The sequence below is a fragment of the Hippoglossus hippoglossus genome, chromosome 9 (assembly GCF_009819705.1).
Source record: "Hippoglossus hippoglossus isolate fHipHip1 chromosome 9, fHipHip1.pri, whole genome shotgun sequence".
NCBI lineage: Eukaryota > Metazoa > Chordata > Actinopteri > Pleuronectiformes > Pleuronectidae > Hippoglossus > Hippoglossus hippoglossus.
In genome coordinates this window covers 4,013,051-4,030,180 of record NC_047159.1, presented here as the reverse complement: position 1 = coordinate 4,030,180, position 17,130 = coordinate 4,013,051, and the positions used below count along the sequence as shown (strand labels likewise).

The 17,130-nt window shown below is 44.1% G+C and overlaps 1 protein-coding gene across 1 annotated transcript; it reads right to left on the bottom strand.

Moving 5' to 3' along the window:
- Positions 1-5,118: 5,118 nt before the first annotated feature.
- xbp1 (X-box binding protein 1) lies at positions 5,119-8,027 on the bottom strand. Its single transcript, XM_034595643.1, is given in 6 exon segments — positions 5,119-6,198; positions 6,315-6,422; positions 6,425-6,481; positions 6,577-6,693; positions 7,023-7,119; positions 7,667-8,027. Coding segments are annotated over 6 exon segments (1,206 nt in total). The 5' UTR covers positions 7,891-8,027; the 3' UTR covers positions 5,119-5,595.
- Between the last annotated feature and the right edge of the window lie 9,103 nt (positions 8,028-17,130).

The following is a 17,130-nucleotide window of genomic DNA, read 5'->3' as shown; positions in this document are numbered from 1 at the left end:
TTAAATCCCTCTGATCTGCTCCGAATCGGAGTTTTCTGCCTTCAAAGGGAGAATCTGCCACGTAGGAGGAATCCAAGTGATTCATGTTCCTCCTCCAGCCGACAGGCTGCCTCTCGCCGACCTGCCACATGTACAGGAAGGGAAACCATGGCAATGGAGCCCTGGGTCATGTGTGACGCCAGCAGCCTGCGTTAGCTTGTACCTATTAAATGTCACCGCAGGAAGCCTCTGGTAACCGGCCGTCACACAAGGTCTCATTTCTACCTCATCGCTGACCTCTAATCAATAATGGTTCTATGATGAGAGAAAGTATTTCTTATTTGATTTGAATGAATGTGTATTATCATTATTTAGTTTTGTTGCTTTGTTTGGCCATTCATCAAATAAAGTATTTTGGAAACATATAATTTATATGTTTCCAACTCTGAAGTGATTTAAACTTGTAGAAATGTTATTTTGACAAGTATTTAATGTACCCCTACAAAATCTGACTTTGAGATTTGAGCAAACAAACATGATTGAAATGTAAATTAAAAACCTGGAGAATAAGTCTGGCTTTTATGTAGTGTTATAATTTTATGATATACTTTTTGTTTGAAAGGTGCCATTTAAATTAGGTTTAACTGATTGGTTTTGTGACATCACAGCTCGTTTAAGTGATCTAATATGTACGTTATACACTAAAGGTGTTTTTAGACATGAGCCAGACATTTTCTATCACTTAAGAACGCAGCAGGAGATTGTCCAGGTGAGACGTGTTCACAATAACAGGAACATGACGTAAACATTTAGCTGAAATCACATGTTTATCACCAAACGCTCTTGAATCTTGTCGTCTTTCCAAGTTGACATCTTCGTCTGTGTCTATTTGTAGATTACCGGTAGGTAGAAGACATCTTTTGTCCAGATGGTAAACTTTTGAAATACGTAACATTTACTTATTCATGGATTCCGGACGTTTTAGTGAGAGTGACAGTGGATGTATTTTTAAGAATGTATTAGTTGTTTGTCTTTAAACACGCCCAGAGGCCTCTCCTGTTGTACACCTTTACTTTTGGACTGCACGTTCCTGTCTTTCAGGAACACATCTGACTCCCATCAGCTGCTCCCTCCGTTGGCTCTGGCTCGGCGCTGTTGTTCATCACCACACCCTGGACTGACTGACCTTCGTTGCCGGTGGTAACCGAGGATAGCCATCTCTCTCTCTCTCTCACCGCCACCTTGACTGTGGATGGTGTGCGTCTGTGTTGGGGCACACGGCGGCATGTGTGCGTCATCGGTCACATCGCGGATGGTCTCTTGTTTGCACACACATTAAAGTTGTGATGCAACTAAGAAACGCTTTGACGTGATCCTGAAAGGATGTTTGTGATCGTCACGGCGGTGTTGTTTTCTTTCCGTTGTCCTGAAAAGAAGAAGAGGAGGAGGAGGAGGAGGCGGATGAAGATGAACAGCCTGTTAATTGATATCTGTTTTTCCTGTATGATGATTTACTTCTTGTTAAATGATCGTTTGGAACGTTGGACGTCCAGAAAAACAAGTTTGTCACAATGAAAAGCTGAGAGTGGGAACACACCTTCTTCTCTCGGAACATGAGCGTGTCTCTTTAACATGCATGGCACAGACAGACGTCAGGACAGATGTTGTTTTGTGGCAAATACAGGGATGATGACTCAGTTTTCCACAGCTGAATCATTCATAAAGTGTCCTAAATACCAAGGCTAGGCCCCCCCCCCCTTTCACAGCTCAGCCAATCGTTAACCTTTTAATGAAGAGGGCCCCATGGGGAGGGGGTAATTTTCATTCCTCACTTGGGTCAGGTGACCGAACGCGCTCGGCCCTCGAGGCTCTTGCAACTGCAGCGTGCCCCCCCCCCCCCCGACCCAACAACTCCATTAGCATTCCCCCTCACATGAGAAACCTGTCACATGAGCCACGTTTTTGCGTTTCTCGCTGCCTTGACCTCTTGTTTGCGTTACACCTGACTCACTTTGTCCTGAAGTCCTGTTTGATCAGCTGCTAGAATCCCACCCGTAAAGATGAGTTAGATGGTTGAACACTTTGCTGTTTCTGGTAAATCCGATTTTCCATTTGTTCTTACGTTAAATGTACGTTCTGAGCTCAGGGTTTGTCCGAGCAGCCTGAAGGTTCCAGCTCTGAACCTGGATCTACGTTGAAGCGGCAGCTGCCAGTGTAGGTTTAGCAATCCTCTTTATAATACTGCTGAGTGTAGTAACCTGAGACCTGCAGTCGGGTTTATCCAAATCCATGCATAGGCGACGACAGTGTCATATTAGCGTGACAAATCTGCCTCTAATTTGAGCTTGAACCTTGACATCCAGAACCACGCTGGTGCCGCACTGGTTTACAGTAACATACTGATCTGGAGCCTGTCTTCATTAAGTCTGAGGCCACAATCAATAAAAAATACAAGCTTAAGGTCACAAAATATCTCACGTGTCAGATTTGGAAATTGAAGAAGAGCATCTTATAACTGTCGGATGATTTAAGTCCAGTTGACAATTAAAAATCTTGCACAGAGAAGATGGTAAAGAGCATTTCCAGATTCCTGTCACCACTGAATTGCACAAAATCCACACTGTGGCACTTCCACATCCTTCAGCTCACGATGCAGCCCAGTCTGCAGTGGGTTTTGAGTAAAAGTCATTCGGCTCGCTCACACGACGTCAGTACACGTGTGACCAGGTCGCTTATGGCAGGTCCAGGGTCAGTTTTCTGTCCCTGAAAACACTGTCGACATTATGATCTAGAAGCAGAGAGTGAAGCTACTGCACAGATAAAAGTATGTTACATGTGGAGAAGGGAGAGACTTCGATTCGCAATCTGATCAATGTGGAGGGAGTTCAGTTTGAAGACCTGTCACTCACTAGCTGCTGTAAAGTCCGGGCATTTTCCCGAAATGTTCCTGAGAGGCTGTATGTGGGAACGTAAATGTCCAAGTCAGTTGCTTCGGACATTTTCCAGATCTTTTCCTGCCATGTTTTGGGTTAAAAAAGACAAATTCTATCCAATGGCAAGTTCACCTTATTTGACGTGTGGTGTCCATGGATGACGTCTCGTTGGTGCACGGCTCAGCATGTGTCACTTCTGTTTTCAAATAACAGAACGAATGAATATACATCTTAAAGGTGCCTTCCAGAGGAGAGGAAATCTTTCGGGTACTTCACTGTCAACATTAGCAACTACGTGTAAAACCCCCTCTGATGATTTCCCCTGGGTTTCACGTCAGCATCGTACAATAACTTTGCTGTTAATCGTGTATCCACAGGAAGCACTTATTGTGAGGAACTTGGTGAGAAGGTAAAGACATGAGAAGTAGAAGTGAAATGGCGGCAAAGAGGATGTAAGGTTTGAAGCACACACACACACACACACACACACACACACACACACTGAGCAGAAACAGAAGTGAATCAGTTGTCCTGAAATAACCCAGAATCTACCACCTGAAATTGAAAGAGCTGCCTCAGCAGATATTTTTCAGTTTTGGCTCCACAGCTGTCAGGATGTTTGAGTCTTTGCTGTGGTTTCGCAGCTACGAGGCCGGAAACTGCAAATTTCTCTTGTTTTTCAGGTAACCTGAAGCGAAACTACGTCAAAGTTTGCTGTGGTTTCTTTCAACCTACCACAGGAACACAAAATTGTGAAGTTACAATTCCCCTCCAGCCTCTTCTAGGTAATTTCTGCTTTAGTGACAACAACCCCCGTAAACTAAAATATCCGCGACACGACGGAGGTTTGTAACCAGTCACCAGGACCTGAAGCTAAAAGACATGAAGACGAACCCTGCAGAGTTAAGACCACTTTAATCAGCGCTGCATCTTAAACCTGATCTAATCAGCTCTTATGACGACAAGAGCTCGGGGGGGCTTTTGTCCACTGGGGGGGGTCGAACCAATCCCAGCTTTGTGAACCTTGAAAGAAGCAACTTGTCTCCTCTAACAGGCCGAGTGAAACCTCTTTGTCATGAAAAGGACAGTCCTCCGGGGAAAGGTGTATCCCCCCCACTCCCCTCTGTCCTCTTTTCACAAAACACACACACAATACTGACACTGACCTATTTCTGTTGGGAAGCTAAAGGCTGGACCGGTCTCAGGTTCGAGTCCCAGGAAACTCCCCAGTTCCAGTGGAGGTGTTGTGTAACCCGAACAGGACTCCTTCCCAGAAAGGCAACGCTGTGGAGGAGCGATAAAGGAAATAAACACTGTCGGCACATGTACGAGCTCAGATCACAAACCAGGAAAGTTGACGATGTTTTTAAAAAGTTATGATGCAATAAGACACTTACATTTGTTGGACTCATCTGTTTTGGGGAAGATTCTTCTAATAAACTGACCTTTGATCCTTCAAACTGAACCAAGAGCTCAGCAAACAGTCAAATTACAATCATTTGAATATTTAAAACTGCTGGTATCTCTCTCACATCAGGAGGAAACTGGTAATTTTGTTGACCTGATTTAAATTGCGAGATTACGCAGAGATTTGAATGACTCAGATTCTCGGGAGGTGTTTCTCGTAAGTGTTTTGTTTTTGTCCCGACACCGTCGAGTGTCAGTAGTTAGATTAGAACATGTTTTCATTACGGCTGCACGGTTATGTCGACGTTGATGAATCCGTCAGTTAACTTATTCCAGTCTGTTGTAGTAATTGTGTTGTAGTAGTTTACATCTGTAATAAATGTGTAGTAATTTATCAGGTTTTGATATTTAACAGTAAAGGGATTTCTCAATACCTCCACAACAGAGGTTATGTTTTCATGTGCATTTATTTTTTAGCCGTATTACGCAACAACTTGTCAGATGTCCTTCGATCTTGGTGGAGGGAGGGAGCTTGGGAATAATCCATTAAACTTTGGTGTGGTTGTGGTTTAAGGGGCAAATATAGGATTCTTTACTTTTCAATATTTAGTGCACAGATCTTGATTTTTCACTTTCTGGGGATAATGTTTTACGATTAACTCGTTATCAGATGTCCCCCCCCCCCCATTTATATCAACTGTAATAACAAGACAATCGTATGTTGGATTATTCAGCCATGTTCATGTTGTTGAGCCCATTGGAGAACAAACCTAAAAATGACTGGCACAAGGAGACGAGATGCAATGCAAAAAGTTTTTTAATGCAGTAATTAGACTACAAAGAGAGCGGCAGACAAATTAGAAGATAGCGTTTTTATATGCAGACAATACAATGACTCCGAAGCTGAGTATACAAATAAATAATATATTTAAATGATCGGTCCCCATCCCCCCTTACAAATTTACAGAAATACTGAAATCCACCCACATTTCATCTTTGAGTGACAAGATTTGTAGAAAACCTTAAGATCCTCTGCCGTAATTAAGTGAGGCTAAACTAAGCAGTCATAAACTCCATATCCCACAATTCAATGCAGTATCAGTGGTACAGACCTGCTGTAATACAAGGAGATTATGTGCTTAACTTCAGCTTGGATATATGTGAGCAGGTTGAGTTGCATTCCATGTTACAATGAAGCCTCGTATGCTTTAGCTGTAGTTGATGAACACTACACGATAGCCAGATATACTTTGAGTTGTTAGACTGACGGGTGGATTCAGACACTGATAAGTTGGGGGAAGAGTTCGTTGGCGAACATGTCTTCCCAGGAGCTCTCTGAGCACAAGGGAGAGGACATGTCGCTGAAAGGGGACGGGGGCCCTTCGTATCCGGAGTCACTGTAGGTGTCTGCAAGGCAGGCTTCCTTATCCAGGCCGCTGAGGGCAAGGGAGGAGGCCGTGGGGAAAAACTCGTCCAACGGACTGTGATCGTCACAGCTGGGGATGACCACTTCCTCCGGCTCATCTTTGATGGAAACTGTCTCCTCCTCGACCACGACCTCGACATCAGGGAACGCCGCCTCCTGTTCGACGTCAATCTTCTCATCCTCCTCCTCCTCGTACTCGTCGTCGCTCTCTGAGTCGTAGCATTGCCCGTCGCTCACCTCCTCCACGGGCTTGGTGTAGATGTGGTCAAAGTGGATCAGTTCATTAAGGGCCTCCAGCTTAACTGGTGAGGCCCCCAGAGGCGCAGGTGAGGCGGCAGGTACTGGGTGCCCCCCTCCGACCAGCAGCACCTGCGGCTCCTGGCACTCCTGCTCACAAGACTTGAGGAAGAGCTCTGGGTCAAGGATGTCCAGAAAGCCCAGGAGCAAATCAGACTGAGAGGAGGGGGGGGGAGAAAAAGAGGAGATTAGCCCGGTAACCCATGACCTGACTGGTGTTATAGCAGCTTCCTTGGAAACAGGATTAAAACATTTTTTGGTCAGAGACTCACCTCATTGTCTGTAGTGTCAGGAACATGTGTATCCATTGTGAAGTCTTCAGATTTAGGGAGTGCTGGGCCTGCACCTGCTGCGGAGGCACACGTAGCCTGAGTGCTGCGGACTCAGAAGACCCGATCCCTAAACCTGCGTCGTTCCCATTGGACAACTGTACCTGAACCTGAGAGAAGAAGGAGAATGGAAATTAAGCTCACTTCAAATTCAAAGAATAAAAGTGCCAACCCCCCACGTTGCCCCTTCTCAGCTCACTCTTACCTTTTCTTTGGAGTCGAGGGTGTCCAGCCCAAGTCTCTGTCTCAGTTCCTCGTTTTCTGTCAGGAGGCCGCTCGACTTTTCCCGAAGCAGCCTGTTCTCGATGTGAAGTTTCTGATTCTGCAGGAGGGAAAATGAACAGATGTTTTAAAACTCTGAACTGCAGATGAAAGAAGCTGCACCGTAGGGGGGGGAGAAGTCCACCACGGGACAACTTGACAGCTGAAGACATGCACATACATGTCCTCAAGGAGAAGATCCCCTGCTTACGTGTCTACACTCCCTGTTTTCCTGTCTCTACTATCATAATAAAAAGGCAAAATGCCAAAAACCATGCACATTAAAATGAGCTTTCCTGATTATTGATATTTCCACTCATCTGGTCTTTTTGAGTTGTAATAACCACACTAGTGAAACTCCTGTTTACAGATGGTTTTAAAGATAATCACCTCGAGCTCCAGCTCCAGGACCTGCTGCTCCAGTTCCCCCATTTTGGCCTTTTTCCTGTCTCTGGCTGTCTGAGCTGCGACTCGGTTCTTCAGTTTCCTGAAGAGAAACACAAACAGACGAAGGGTTAATGGAAGAAACACAAGAAAGAGGAATTCAAACCCTTGGTCGTGTGTTTTTTCCCCCGTGATGCTGACGAAGCCCTTTTGACGGGACTTGGCTGCGCAGTCACCGGCCATGTTGGTGCCACGCAGGCAGCCCCGCAGATCTGTGCCCCCCACCCCACCCCCGCGCTCAGAGGCTGCGGGGCCCGGGCGGGTCCACCCGGTCCACCCGGTCCACCGCGCTCTGATAGCGGATCGACGGGCTCAAAGTCCAAGGACCGGGTTTGGGTCATTTACACAAATTCAAAGGCCGTTTTCAACAGATTAGATAACACGGACTCGTTGTTAGATGATGTGACGCTAACGCAAATGTGCGGTGATTTCATTTAAAGGGGGAATTTGACCCCCATTGTCCCCGGAGAGGATCGATATCTTAGGGCGTGTCCCGGAGCTGACTCCCGGAACAATGGCGGGTGTCTCGCCCGCTGATATTCACCAATAAAGACGGCCGTGTTTGTTTGTTTTTTTAACTGAAAACCAACCTGCGCAGAGCCTTCTCCTCCGGGCTCAGGTGGGTGAGCCTCTGCCTCTTCCGCACCGGCGGCCCCGCGGACGAGTTGGACTCCGAGTCCGACGACGCCGGGCTGGACAGCGCCGGGAGGACGACGGACAGGGGCCGGCTGTAGCCCGCCGCGGAGCCGCCCGGCTTCCCGGATATGAGGAGCACTTTGTGGGTCGCCCCGGTCCCCGCTGCCACGACCACCATGATGTATCCGAGAGAAGCTGCGCGGAGTCAGAAGTGACCGGTGATCCGGGTTTAACTTGAGCCGGATCCTGTGCGTTTTCTCCGGGATGCGTTGATCCTCTGGTCCCGGTGACTCTCAGCTGCTGGACGAGGGGCGTCAGCGAGCGTTTTCTACTATCGTGGGCACGCCTGATTGGCTGCCGGCGGCTCTGACGTCAAAGCTTCGCGGCCTGTGATTGGTCGACCCGCTGATGTAATTTGCATTAAAGGTTTCACTCAGTTCCTGGTGAACTTCATTTCCCATCATCCCCTGTTTGTAGTTTGTTTACTTTCCTGTCTCATATTTCACTTCAGCCTTTTTCTCTCAATCAATTCATCAATCAATTTTTATTTTTATTGCCCATGTTCACAAATCACAATTTGTCTTATAGGTGCAAAAAGTTGTATTTGTCATATGCAAGTTAACACAGGGTCACACTGCTCAGCTCAGCAGTGCAATGGTTAAATTAAAATAAAAGCAAAAAAATTATAGAAGAAAATACAAACTATATATTTAGTTAAACCCTATTATCAGGGGAAAAAACGTAGAAACCTCAGAGAGAGCCACATGTGAGGATCCCTCTCCCAGGACGGACAGAGGTGCAATAGATGCCACGTGTGACGGAGAACATCAGCAAAATAACAGTTGATATACATTCAAAGGTGCAGTGGTTGACATTGGTTGCAAATTTAGTAACAACTTTAACTGTATGGAGTGTGTGTGAAGAGTTATTGCACCGTGTGTGTATCAGTTGTTTCACATATTTCCGAAACCAGATGTGCAGAGGGTTGTTAGTCGTGATTATAAGTTTAGGAGCCTGATGGCCTGATGGTAGAAACGGATGTTAAGTCTGGTGGAGCGTGCAGTCCTGCTCCTGTACCTTCTGCCAGATTATAACAGAGTGAATGTCTGTGGTCCTTGAAGATGTTGTGTCCTAGAAGTTTGACATTCTACAGTTGACCTCATTTGGGGGAATGTCCTACTCCCTGTTCTCGATCTTGTGCAGCATTATTTCCTCATTCTCACTGTACCTGTCTCCAGATGAGAAGAAATCCACTCAAACAAAACCAGCTTGGCCACTCTGAATGCTTTCCCTGAAACGTTCATTTCCTTTTTCCTGTAAAGGAGTGTTGATGAAGTATTTTGACAGCTTCTCCTTTGTCAAATGAGGCCTTTCAATTGTCTTTCCTCTTCAAAGAAGGTTTTCACACCTTTTAGAAGTAATCAAAGCAACAGAGAGCAGCTAACAACATCATAGATTATTATAAACGATCCATTGATGCACATTTGATGGAAAATTATAATTTTTGTTTCTCTCATTGTAATTTAAAAAACTCACTAAACATGGTAAAAATACAGTTTTATTAATTTTTGATATGAAAAACTAAAGAGTGACTTTTTAATACAGTACGAAATCAAACAAAAATAAAATAACATAACAAATAATAGTTTAAGAAATAAGGAGAAAAAATATATATTTACATTGATCTAAATTTAAAGTTGTCCTAAAATATTTCTGATGAGACTGTAGGGTTTATTGGACCCACAAATAATTGTACATAACACAAAAACAACAGTACTTGACAATATAACAAAGTGTAAATGCAGATAGCAACAGTCATAAACCACTCCTATGTGAACTTTGAACACAACAGGGGACTGGTTCAGCTCACGTGTTGTGAAATGAGACCCTCAATATAAGTTTATGGACATGTATGCCATCGCACAAAACCTGTGTTTGCTTTGAGGACTTAGTCCACAAACCGTCTCTTTGGTCTCAGGTGAAGGTGTCATCAGAAAAGTAAACAGGCCTCAGTCGCAAACTGTTGAGAAATGAAGGTATCAAGCCAGTTCACAGTCTCCTCTGTGGCTTAGACTCCTCTTTGTCCTCAAACAGGAATCCACACACAGTCTCTGGCTGCCGTTGTTGTTTACAGCTTTGTAACCATGTTCCCCCTGTGGTCCGTCACCTCAGGAGCAGTAACTACCGCAGCCAGAGCAAACACCGGCCTGTTTGCAGAGCTTTACCAGCGCTGCAGAATCAACATCTGAGAAAGTGAGAGCAGGGCTTTACGACCGTGTCACAGTGTAGTGTAGTATTGAAGCGAGGCAACAGGATCTGAATACAGGATGTCCTTTATTTTCAGGAATACATCTAACGGGTCAAACTCTGACACGACCCAGTTTTAATCCCCGTCCATATTAATGCTCTTGAAAACTCATATCACTTGATGCCGATGTACACAGGAAGCATTCGTGTCTCCACAAGCCCGGCAATAAATAAGGAAACACTGGCACCATTGCACTTCCTCACGACTATTTTCTAATGTCAAGTTTCTTTATCTCACTCGAGAGAGCAAACAGGCAATGAAACATTTATATGACACTCTACCCTTTAGCCATATGATGAAACAAAGTTATTTTTGACTTGGAATGTCACATGGGGGGGGGGGGATGTCACATCGTGGCGAGACGAGTGTCATATTTGCTGTCGGGGAAGTGACCTCCCACATTTGCATAGCTCTCATAGTTTGTGGGATAAAGGTTTGACAACTCGAAAGAATTCAAAAACCCTCTGTAGAACAGCCAGAGGGATTCTTCCTCTAGTCTTTCTGCTCGGTCCTGTGTACGACAGTTAAAAGTCAAATAACTGCCTTTGTTCAGCCAAAATGCAAATCCAGTGCTTTTCAACATTAAATAAAATGTCCCACAGACTCATAATCAACCTGTAGTTAAAAGAACATAAGGTTGTGACCTCAGAGTCGTGCTCTGGAAGTGCTTACTGAAAATGTGCTTAGAGGTGGAACAACACAATGTACGAAAAAACACTTAACGCTCTCTGAATACAAGAGTCACAGGAGGAGATTTAAGACACTGAGAAAAAAGTCTTTGCTGCCTGACTGGTTTAAAATACTTGGAGCTACACTTGAACTCACCCTGGAACAACACAGACGAGAGCCCTGGCGCTTCCTGAAACGTCTTATTTATTCAAACCAACTGTTCCGGAGAAGAAGAAACAGAGTCAACAAATAACCACACGCAAAAACTCAGTAAAATCATTCTATTCTGTTTAGCATATCATCAAATAAGCCAGCGAGCTAAAGGACACATTAATATGTGGCCAGTTAACATAGTTTAGTAAAGTTTGCTTTCTCCAAAGTTGTATAATTTTTGTTTAATGCTCCTCAGGGCCGATAATTCCCAACTGCTTCTAATCTGTATTCTAAACGAAGCTAACAAGCTGTTTAGCTGATGCGTAAGTGCCCGATACCTCTATTCTCTCAAATGACCAGCAGGGGGCGACACCACTGATTGCAAAAATAAGTCAGTTTCTATGAGAAAAATCACTTGATTTATCACGTCAGTAAATTATTGAAGATAATTAAGCACAGTATGCATTGACAGATCGTACCGTCCAGTGGGTGCAGGTTGCTGGTGGTCAGGCTCCACCCCCTGCTCCTCCAAATACTGGTTACTTCTGGTTTAAAACAAACAAAGATGGCGCTGATGCCGAACTCGAGGCTTCAACATGTCAGACCACAAACCAACAGGTGTCATCTTACACCTTTGAATTTTGTATTTTCAGATGATATGCATGTTTCAAAAGCATTAGAATATATCTTTTCAGAGCAAATCCTTTTAAATTCGTATTCTTTCTCCCTGACACGTTGAAGCCTGAGTAGTTTGGGATTGATTTAAGTTTTGGCATAGACAGGTCTTTGTGATTTTTTAGGGTTATAAAGCTGCAGCACAACTAATTAGCTGCTCTGTTATGTTATGGATAATAAAGTTAAGCATTTAAGCATCTGGCCTCAAAGTGAACCCCAGCTGCTCTTTTATTGTTGGTGTAGGGAAGGAAGGAAGAATTCTATTTATGCTTCACCACCATCACCGGGGTCAGCAGACTGAGGCCTGGTTTAAAGTCATATAATGTTTATTATAAAGGAATCATTGATGCTGCATTTCAGTTTCTGACAACAAACCAGGCGACAGTGGAGGAGGCTATAATAATGTGTTTCTCAAGAACGAGGCAAACTGTAAACAGGGGAACAACTTAACAACATGCAAACAGTTGAAATTTCTTCTTTGAGTTCTTTGGTCTTCTCGCTCAAACTATTGGCTATACTGCCCCCCCCCCCCCACGATTTTCTGTGGTACTGCTGCGTGTGGTCTATTGTCTCTATCTGTTCCAAAATACGTACGTAATGAACACAGAGTACAGACGCGTCCGTATGATTCTGTATATGTATCTAGTATTTAATAAAATCCATTGGCAACAGGCAGTGCCCCTCTTTGGTACAATACATTCTGGGTCTGGTAGCTTCTGGTGGTTAGAGTTTGCATATGTTAGCAAACTGAATATTGCTTAACCAGTTGTCATGGTGTCAGTTCATCTACTATAAAACTGCTCTGGACTGCCGAGACTGTTCCGCCGTGTTTCAGCCTTTTAATATGATCCATTGTTAACAGAAGCCTGACCAATTGGCATCCTCGCACTCCGCCTTAAATCAATGGTTACACATCCTGGTTTCAGATAATCTTCCTCGGAGGCTCAGAGAGAGGACTGTGTGCAGATCTATGTATAGTCTGCCCCGGCTGCTAGACTCTGCCTAACCAGTACTTAGACACACACACACACACACACACACACACACACACACACACACACACACACACACACACACACACACACACACACACACACACACACACACACACACACACACACACACACACACACACACACACACACACACACACACACACACACACACACACACACACACACACACACACACACACACACATCCTCGAATGCAGAAGTGAGGATCCTGGAGCCTGTGATTAAAGAGGGTGGATCCTAAAAGCCACAGTTTAAAATGGACCAAACCCAAATGCATCACAGGAGCATCTCAGGGTGTGTTACATTGCACTTCATCATCCAGATGGTGACACGGCTGCGTAGTTAGATTTAATCAGGCCCTCCAGATTAGAGCTGCACCCTGTGGTATTCAGACTGCTGTGCTAAATCCGAGCGTACTTACTTTTCTCTTCCAAATACAAAGGCAAATATTGGCCACTGGCACCTTTACTCGGTGTGACTACTACTACTCACATGCATCATCAATCACCTGCACTCTGCAGTAATCTCATTTAATTATAACCTTGATTAAAACAATATCATTAGATTAAAGCGTGTCTCAGCTGCAGCAATCATGATTTAATCAGGAACTAAATACCAGTGCATGTGTAACTAAAGGCTGCTGGTTACCTCACACGCTCTATATTTCCTTAAAGAGGCTTTGTTTCTACTGTGGCATTCTGGGTAAACAGCAACGCCTGTGTGTGCTCATCGGGGTGGGCACGGGTGTTATTGGTGGTGTTACCGGATGGACAATGGAGGTGGTTGGGGTCACACCCTGGGACAGCAGCCAGCTGCAGGGGGGGGGGGGGGGCGGTGGGTCGATGTGTTTGTCTGTTTGCCTCTACCTCCTCCCCATCCTCCCCCCCCCCCCAATCGCACATCTCGCTCCCTACCCACGATCCACTGGGGTGTTTATTCGGCCTGGAGCCTTCCCACACCCTCCATCTCTATCTCCTGCTCGGGCCTTTCTTTTTCTTTTCTTTTTTCTGCAATTTCTACATCACCACACGCACAAACACACACAAACACATGCATATATACATTATGAACAAGATTACACAAAGAGTATAATACAGATTTCCACGAAACGTAGTGGAATGATGCGGTTTAGGTCTGGAAAGAAAACATTGAATTTTGGTGCAGATCCAGATCAGGGGGCGGGGGGTGGATCCAGGGATTTATTTTAAATTTCTTTACATTTTCACTGTTTTTGCAGCAATAATTTATTTAAAAAAAACTATTTGTTGCAGCTTGAATGAATTCAAAGGGCTGTTAACGGAGGTACCATCTCTACTGAGTGCCATTCAATCATTTCCACTCTGCATCCCAGTGCTGAGCAGGAGTGAGAGGCTCTGTCAGACCCTTCACTTCACTCCATATCTCCTGGCTCATTCACTCACTTCATTCTGAATTCTCCACAACGGCTCGTCTACAACCGGTTGGCTCTTTATCTGAGTGTGTTCGAGTGCATGTACGTGCGTGCCAGCCTATCTGGAGATAAGGGGTGCACCTCTTTGCATGTACATATCAGGCAGTAAAGAAGATCAGAGAAACACCAGTGGAGCTCAGTCGCTCTCAGATGTCCCTGCTGTCAGATTAAAGAAATCCCTCTTGTCTGTTTTTACATCCTTTGAAAGTTTTTAATGAATCCATCCATTCCACAGCTTCTGCTGCAAATGACACATCCGCCGTTAATCAAGAGACATCATAGGAGAGAGAACCACCAAACCAAATATGTCCTCTGGTATAAATTGACCTACATCCGACCAGTGGAACAGTGCTTGTTGCCTGTCCTCTCTGTAATTGTCTTAGGGTCTCTGCAGGCACTTTGTCCGCCCTGATAAGCCGTGCTTTGTCACTGCAGAGAGCTGACATATCGCTCTTTTTGTTGGACGGGCCACATTTACGCAGCTCTCACTGTACCGGCAGAGGAACAACAACAAGTCTCTTTGCCAGCAGCAGCACTGTGGTGCTCGGAGAGAGGAGGGCGAGATGATGCAGGAGCCACGTCACGACCTGTTGATGCTGCTGTGCTCACTCGATGGGCACGTTGGTCACACGGTCTTAATGTGTGTACTCAGGAAACTTTAAGATACATCATTTAAATCAGATCCTAATTCTAGTGATTCACACCAGAGGAAACATGTCAAATAGATCATTTAATAGAAATAAACGTAGAGAAGAACAAGATGTGTTGTTGTAGTGTTGCATTGCTTTGTTTTGTATTTTATAGTATAGGAGACATTTTACCAACATATTTGTACTTTTATATTCATGTACATATTAATATTATTATTACCTCCGCCAAGGACATAATGTTTTCATCCCTGTCCCATTGTTGGTTGGTTTGTAAAGATTATGCAAAAACTGAAAGATGGACGACCATGAAACTTGGTGGGAGGAGGTTTTATGGGTGTGGAAAGAATCTTTTAAACTTTGGATCTGGATCAGGAGGCGGATTTAGGATCTTCTTCTTACTTGGATTTCACAGGGCATTTGTGGAGCTTGTTGAACAATACTAAGAAGGCTGATATGTATCAGTGTGTGAAATAAGGTGCAGCTTCATTGAATGTAAAGGACTGATGTATTATCTCTACTGAGTCTAGTGTAGTATGTTACAGGATGTTATGTTGTACTATATAACTTTGTATTATGTTTTTGTCCTGTTGTGTTGTCTTTTATTTTGTGCACCTTCAAGCTAAGTGTCCCAGCTGGAATAACAAATGATAAAATATTGCCAACTTCAGACACAAAAACAAGTGAAAATGTATAGAAGAAATATTTTGTGCCAAATAAAAGTGATTCATAATCAGCAAAGATACAGGAAATGATTATAAGTGCATCGTGTGGACATGTATGATGCAACATTGATCTGATGCAACACAGCTGCAAAGAGGAAGACGTCAAAGCCACATTCAACTGATACTCATCACAACTTACAACGTGTTGGGGACTGTAACTTCCTTTAATCTAATCCCACACAAGTTTATCATATATATATAACACATGTTTTAACTACTTTTATGTCAAGCACTTTGTGTTTCAGCATGAATTATTATTATTATTATAAAGTAATTATTATTATTATTAGTAGTAGTAGTAGTAGTGGTAGTAGTAGTAGTAGTAGTAGTAGTAGTAGTATTGACATAATATAAAATCTTTCCTGACCCCATTAATGATGAGCCTGTCAGGGGTCGATGCACAAGTCGTGTGTCTTACTGCCCCCTAGTGTCTGTAACAGCACATTACAAATAACAAATAAAAACCTCGCTTTAAAAAGGTTATTTTAATTAGGGAAGGAATTCAAATGTACAAAAAAAAAGTTAATTTGGATGAAAAGAATAAAAGAATGAAAAGTAATGGTTGATTTCTTATTCAGGTTAATATTGAGAGATCCTTGTGTGAGCTCATCAGCATCAGCTCATTTCTGCTTCCTAGTGGAGAGTTGATGAACATATTCTCTCGTTCTAAAAGGTGAGGTAGTTTTATTTACCCCTGAAGTTTGACATAGAAATATAATGTATGATACAGCCTCATTTCTGTCAACAAAATACTATATATTTTAATATATATTTGCAGGGGAAGATGAAACTGAAATTATTTTGTCAGCTGCTGTTTCCAAGGTCAAAGAAGAACTTAACATGAAAACTACAGCAAAAAGAAAGATGCTCGTCTCACAGGACTTTAGAGGTTTGTTCTCAATCTGAGCTGAAAATCTACTTAAGGTCAAATGATTCCAACTCAGTGAAATAACAAGTTGATGAACCACCGCTTCAAACAAAGATCTGATTCTCCTGGGAAACTGAATTTGTGTCTACCGGCTACTGGCTTTGAAGTCCCTTTGATATCCACTTTAACTAGATCCTACACTGTGAGTTTCAGTGTGTGTGTGTGTGTGTGTGTGTGTGTGTGTGTGTGTGTGTGTGTGTGTGTGTGTGTGTGTGTGTGTGTGTGTGTGTGTGTGTGTGTGTGTGTGTGTGTGTGTGTGTGCGCACCCACCACCACAAAATCAGCCTAAAACAAAATAAGGCCCTCAGACGTCACAGGGACCCAGGAGGGGAGGCGATCTGTTTTCAGTCATGGTGAACCACATTTCTCTCTCTGACCACCTCACCAGTCATCCCTCACTCCAACCCCCTCCCCCCATCCTTACATCCCTACTGCCACCCGACCACTGGGTGGCACTTGTGGCAAAGTGTTGCACTGTGTCAGCATGTCCTCGCACGCAAACCAAACATCCCCTCTCTGAGAGCAGAGTGATGTGCAGACCTGACTTTTCATTTAGATGTTTTGGGGATTTGCTGCTGTGGCGCATTGTTTTCCTCCTCGGGGGGGGGGGGGGGGGGGGGGGGGGGGGGGTGATGATGTGCGCCTGCAGCCAGAGGCAATAAGGGAGCCATCAAATGGGAGGTTGGGAGAGATGATTGGACCATCAGAGAGAGAGTGATGGGGAGTTAGTGAGGGAGAAGAGTCAGGGGGGACGGAGAGGAGGTGACAGGGGCTGAATGAGAATGAGAATAAGAATCCCACTGAGCTTCTGTTCCTGTAAATTGAGCTTTAACGTTAAGAGAGTTAA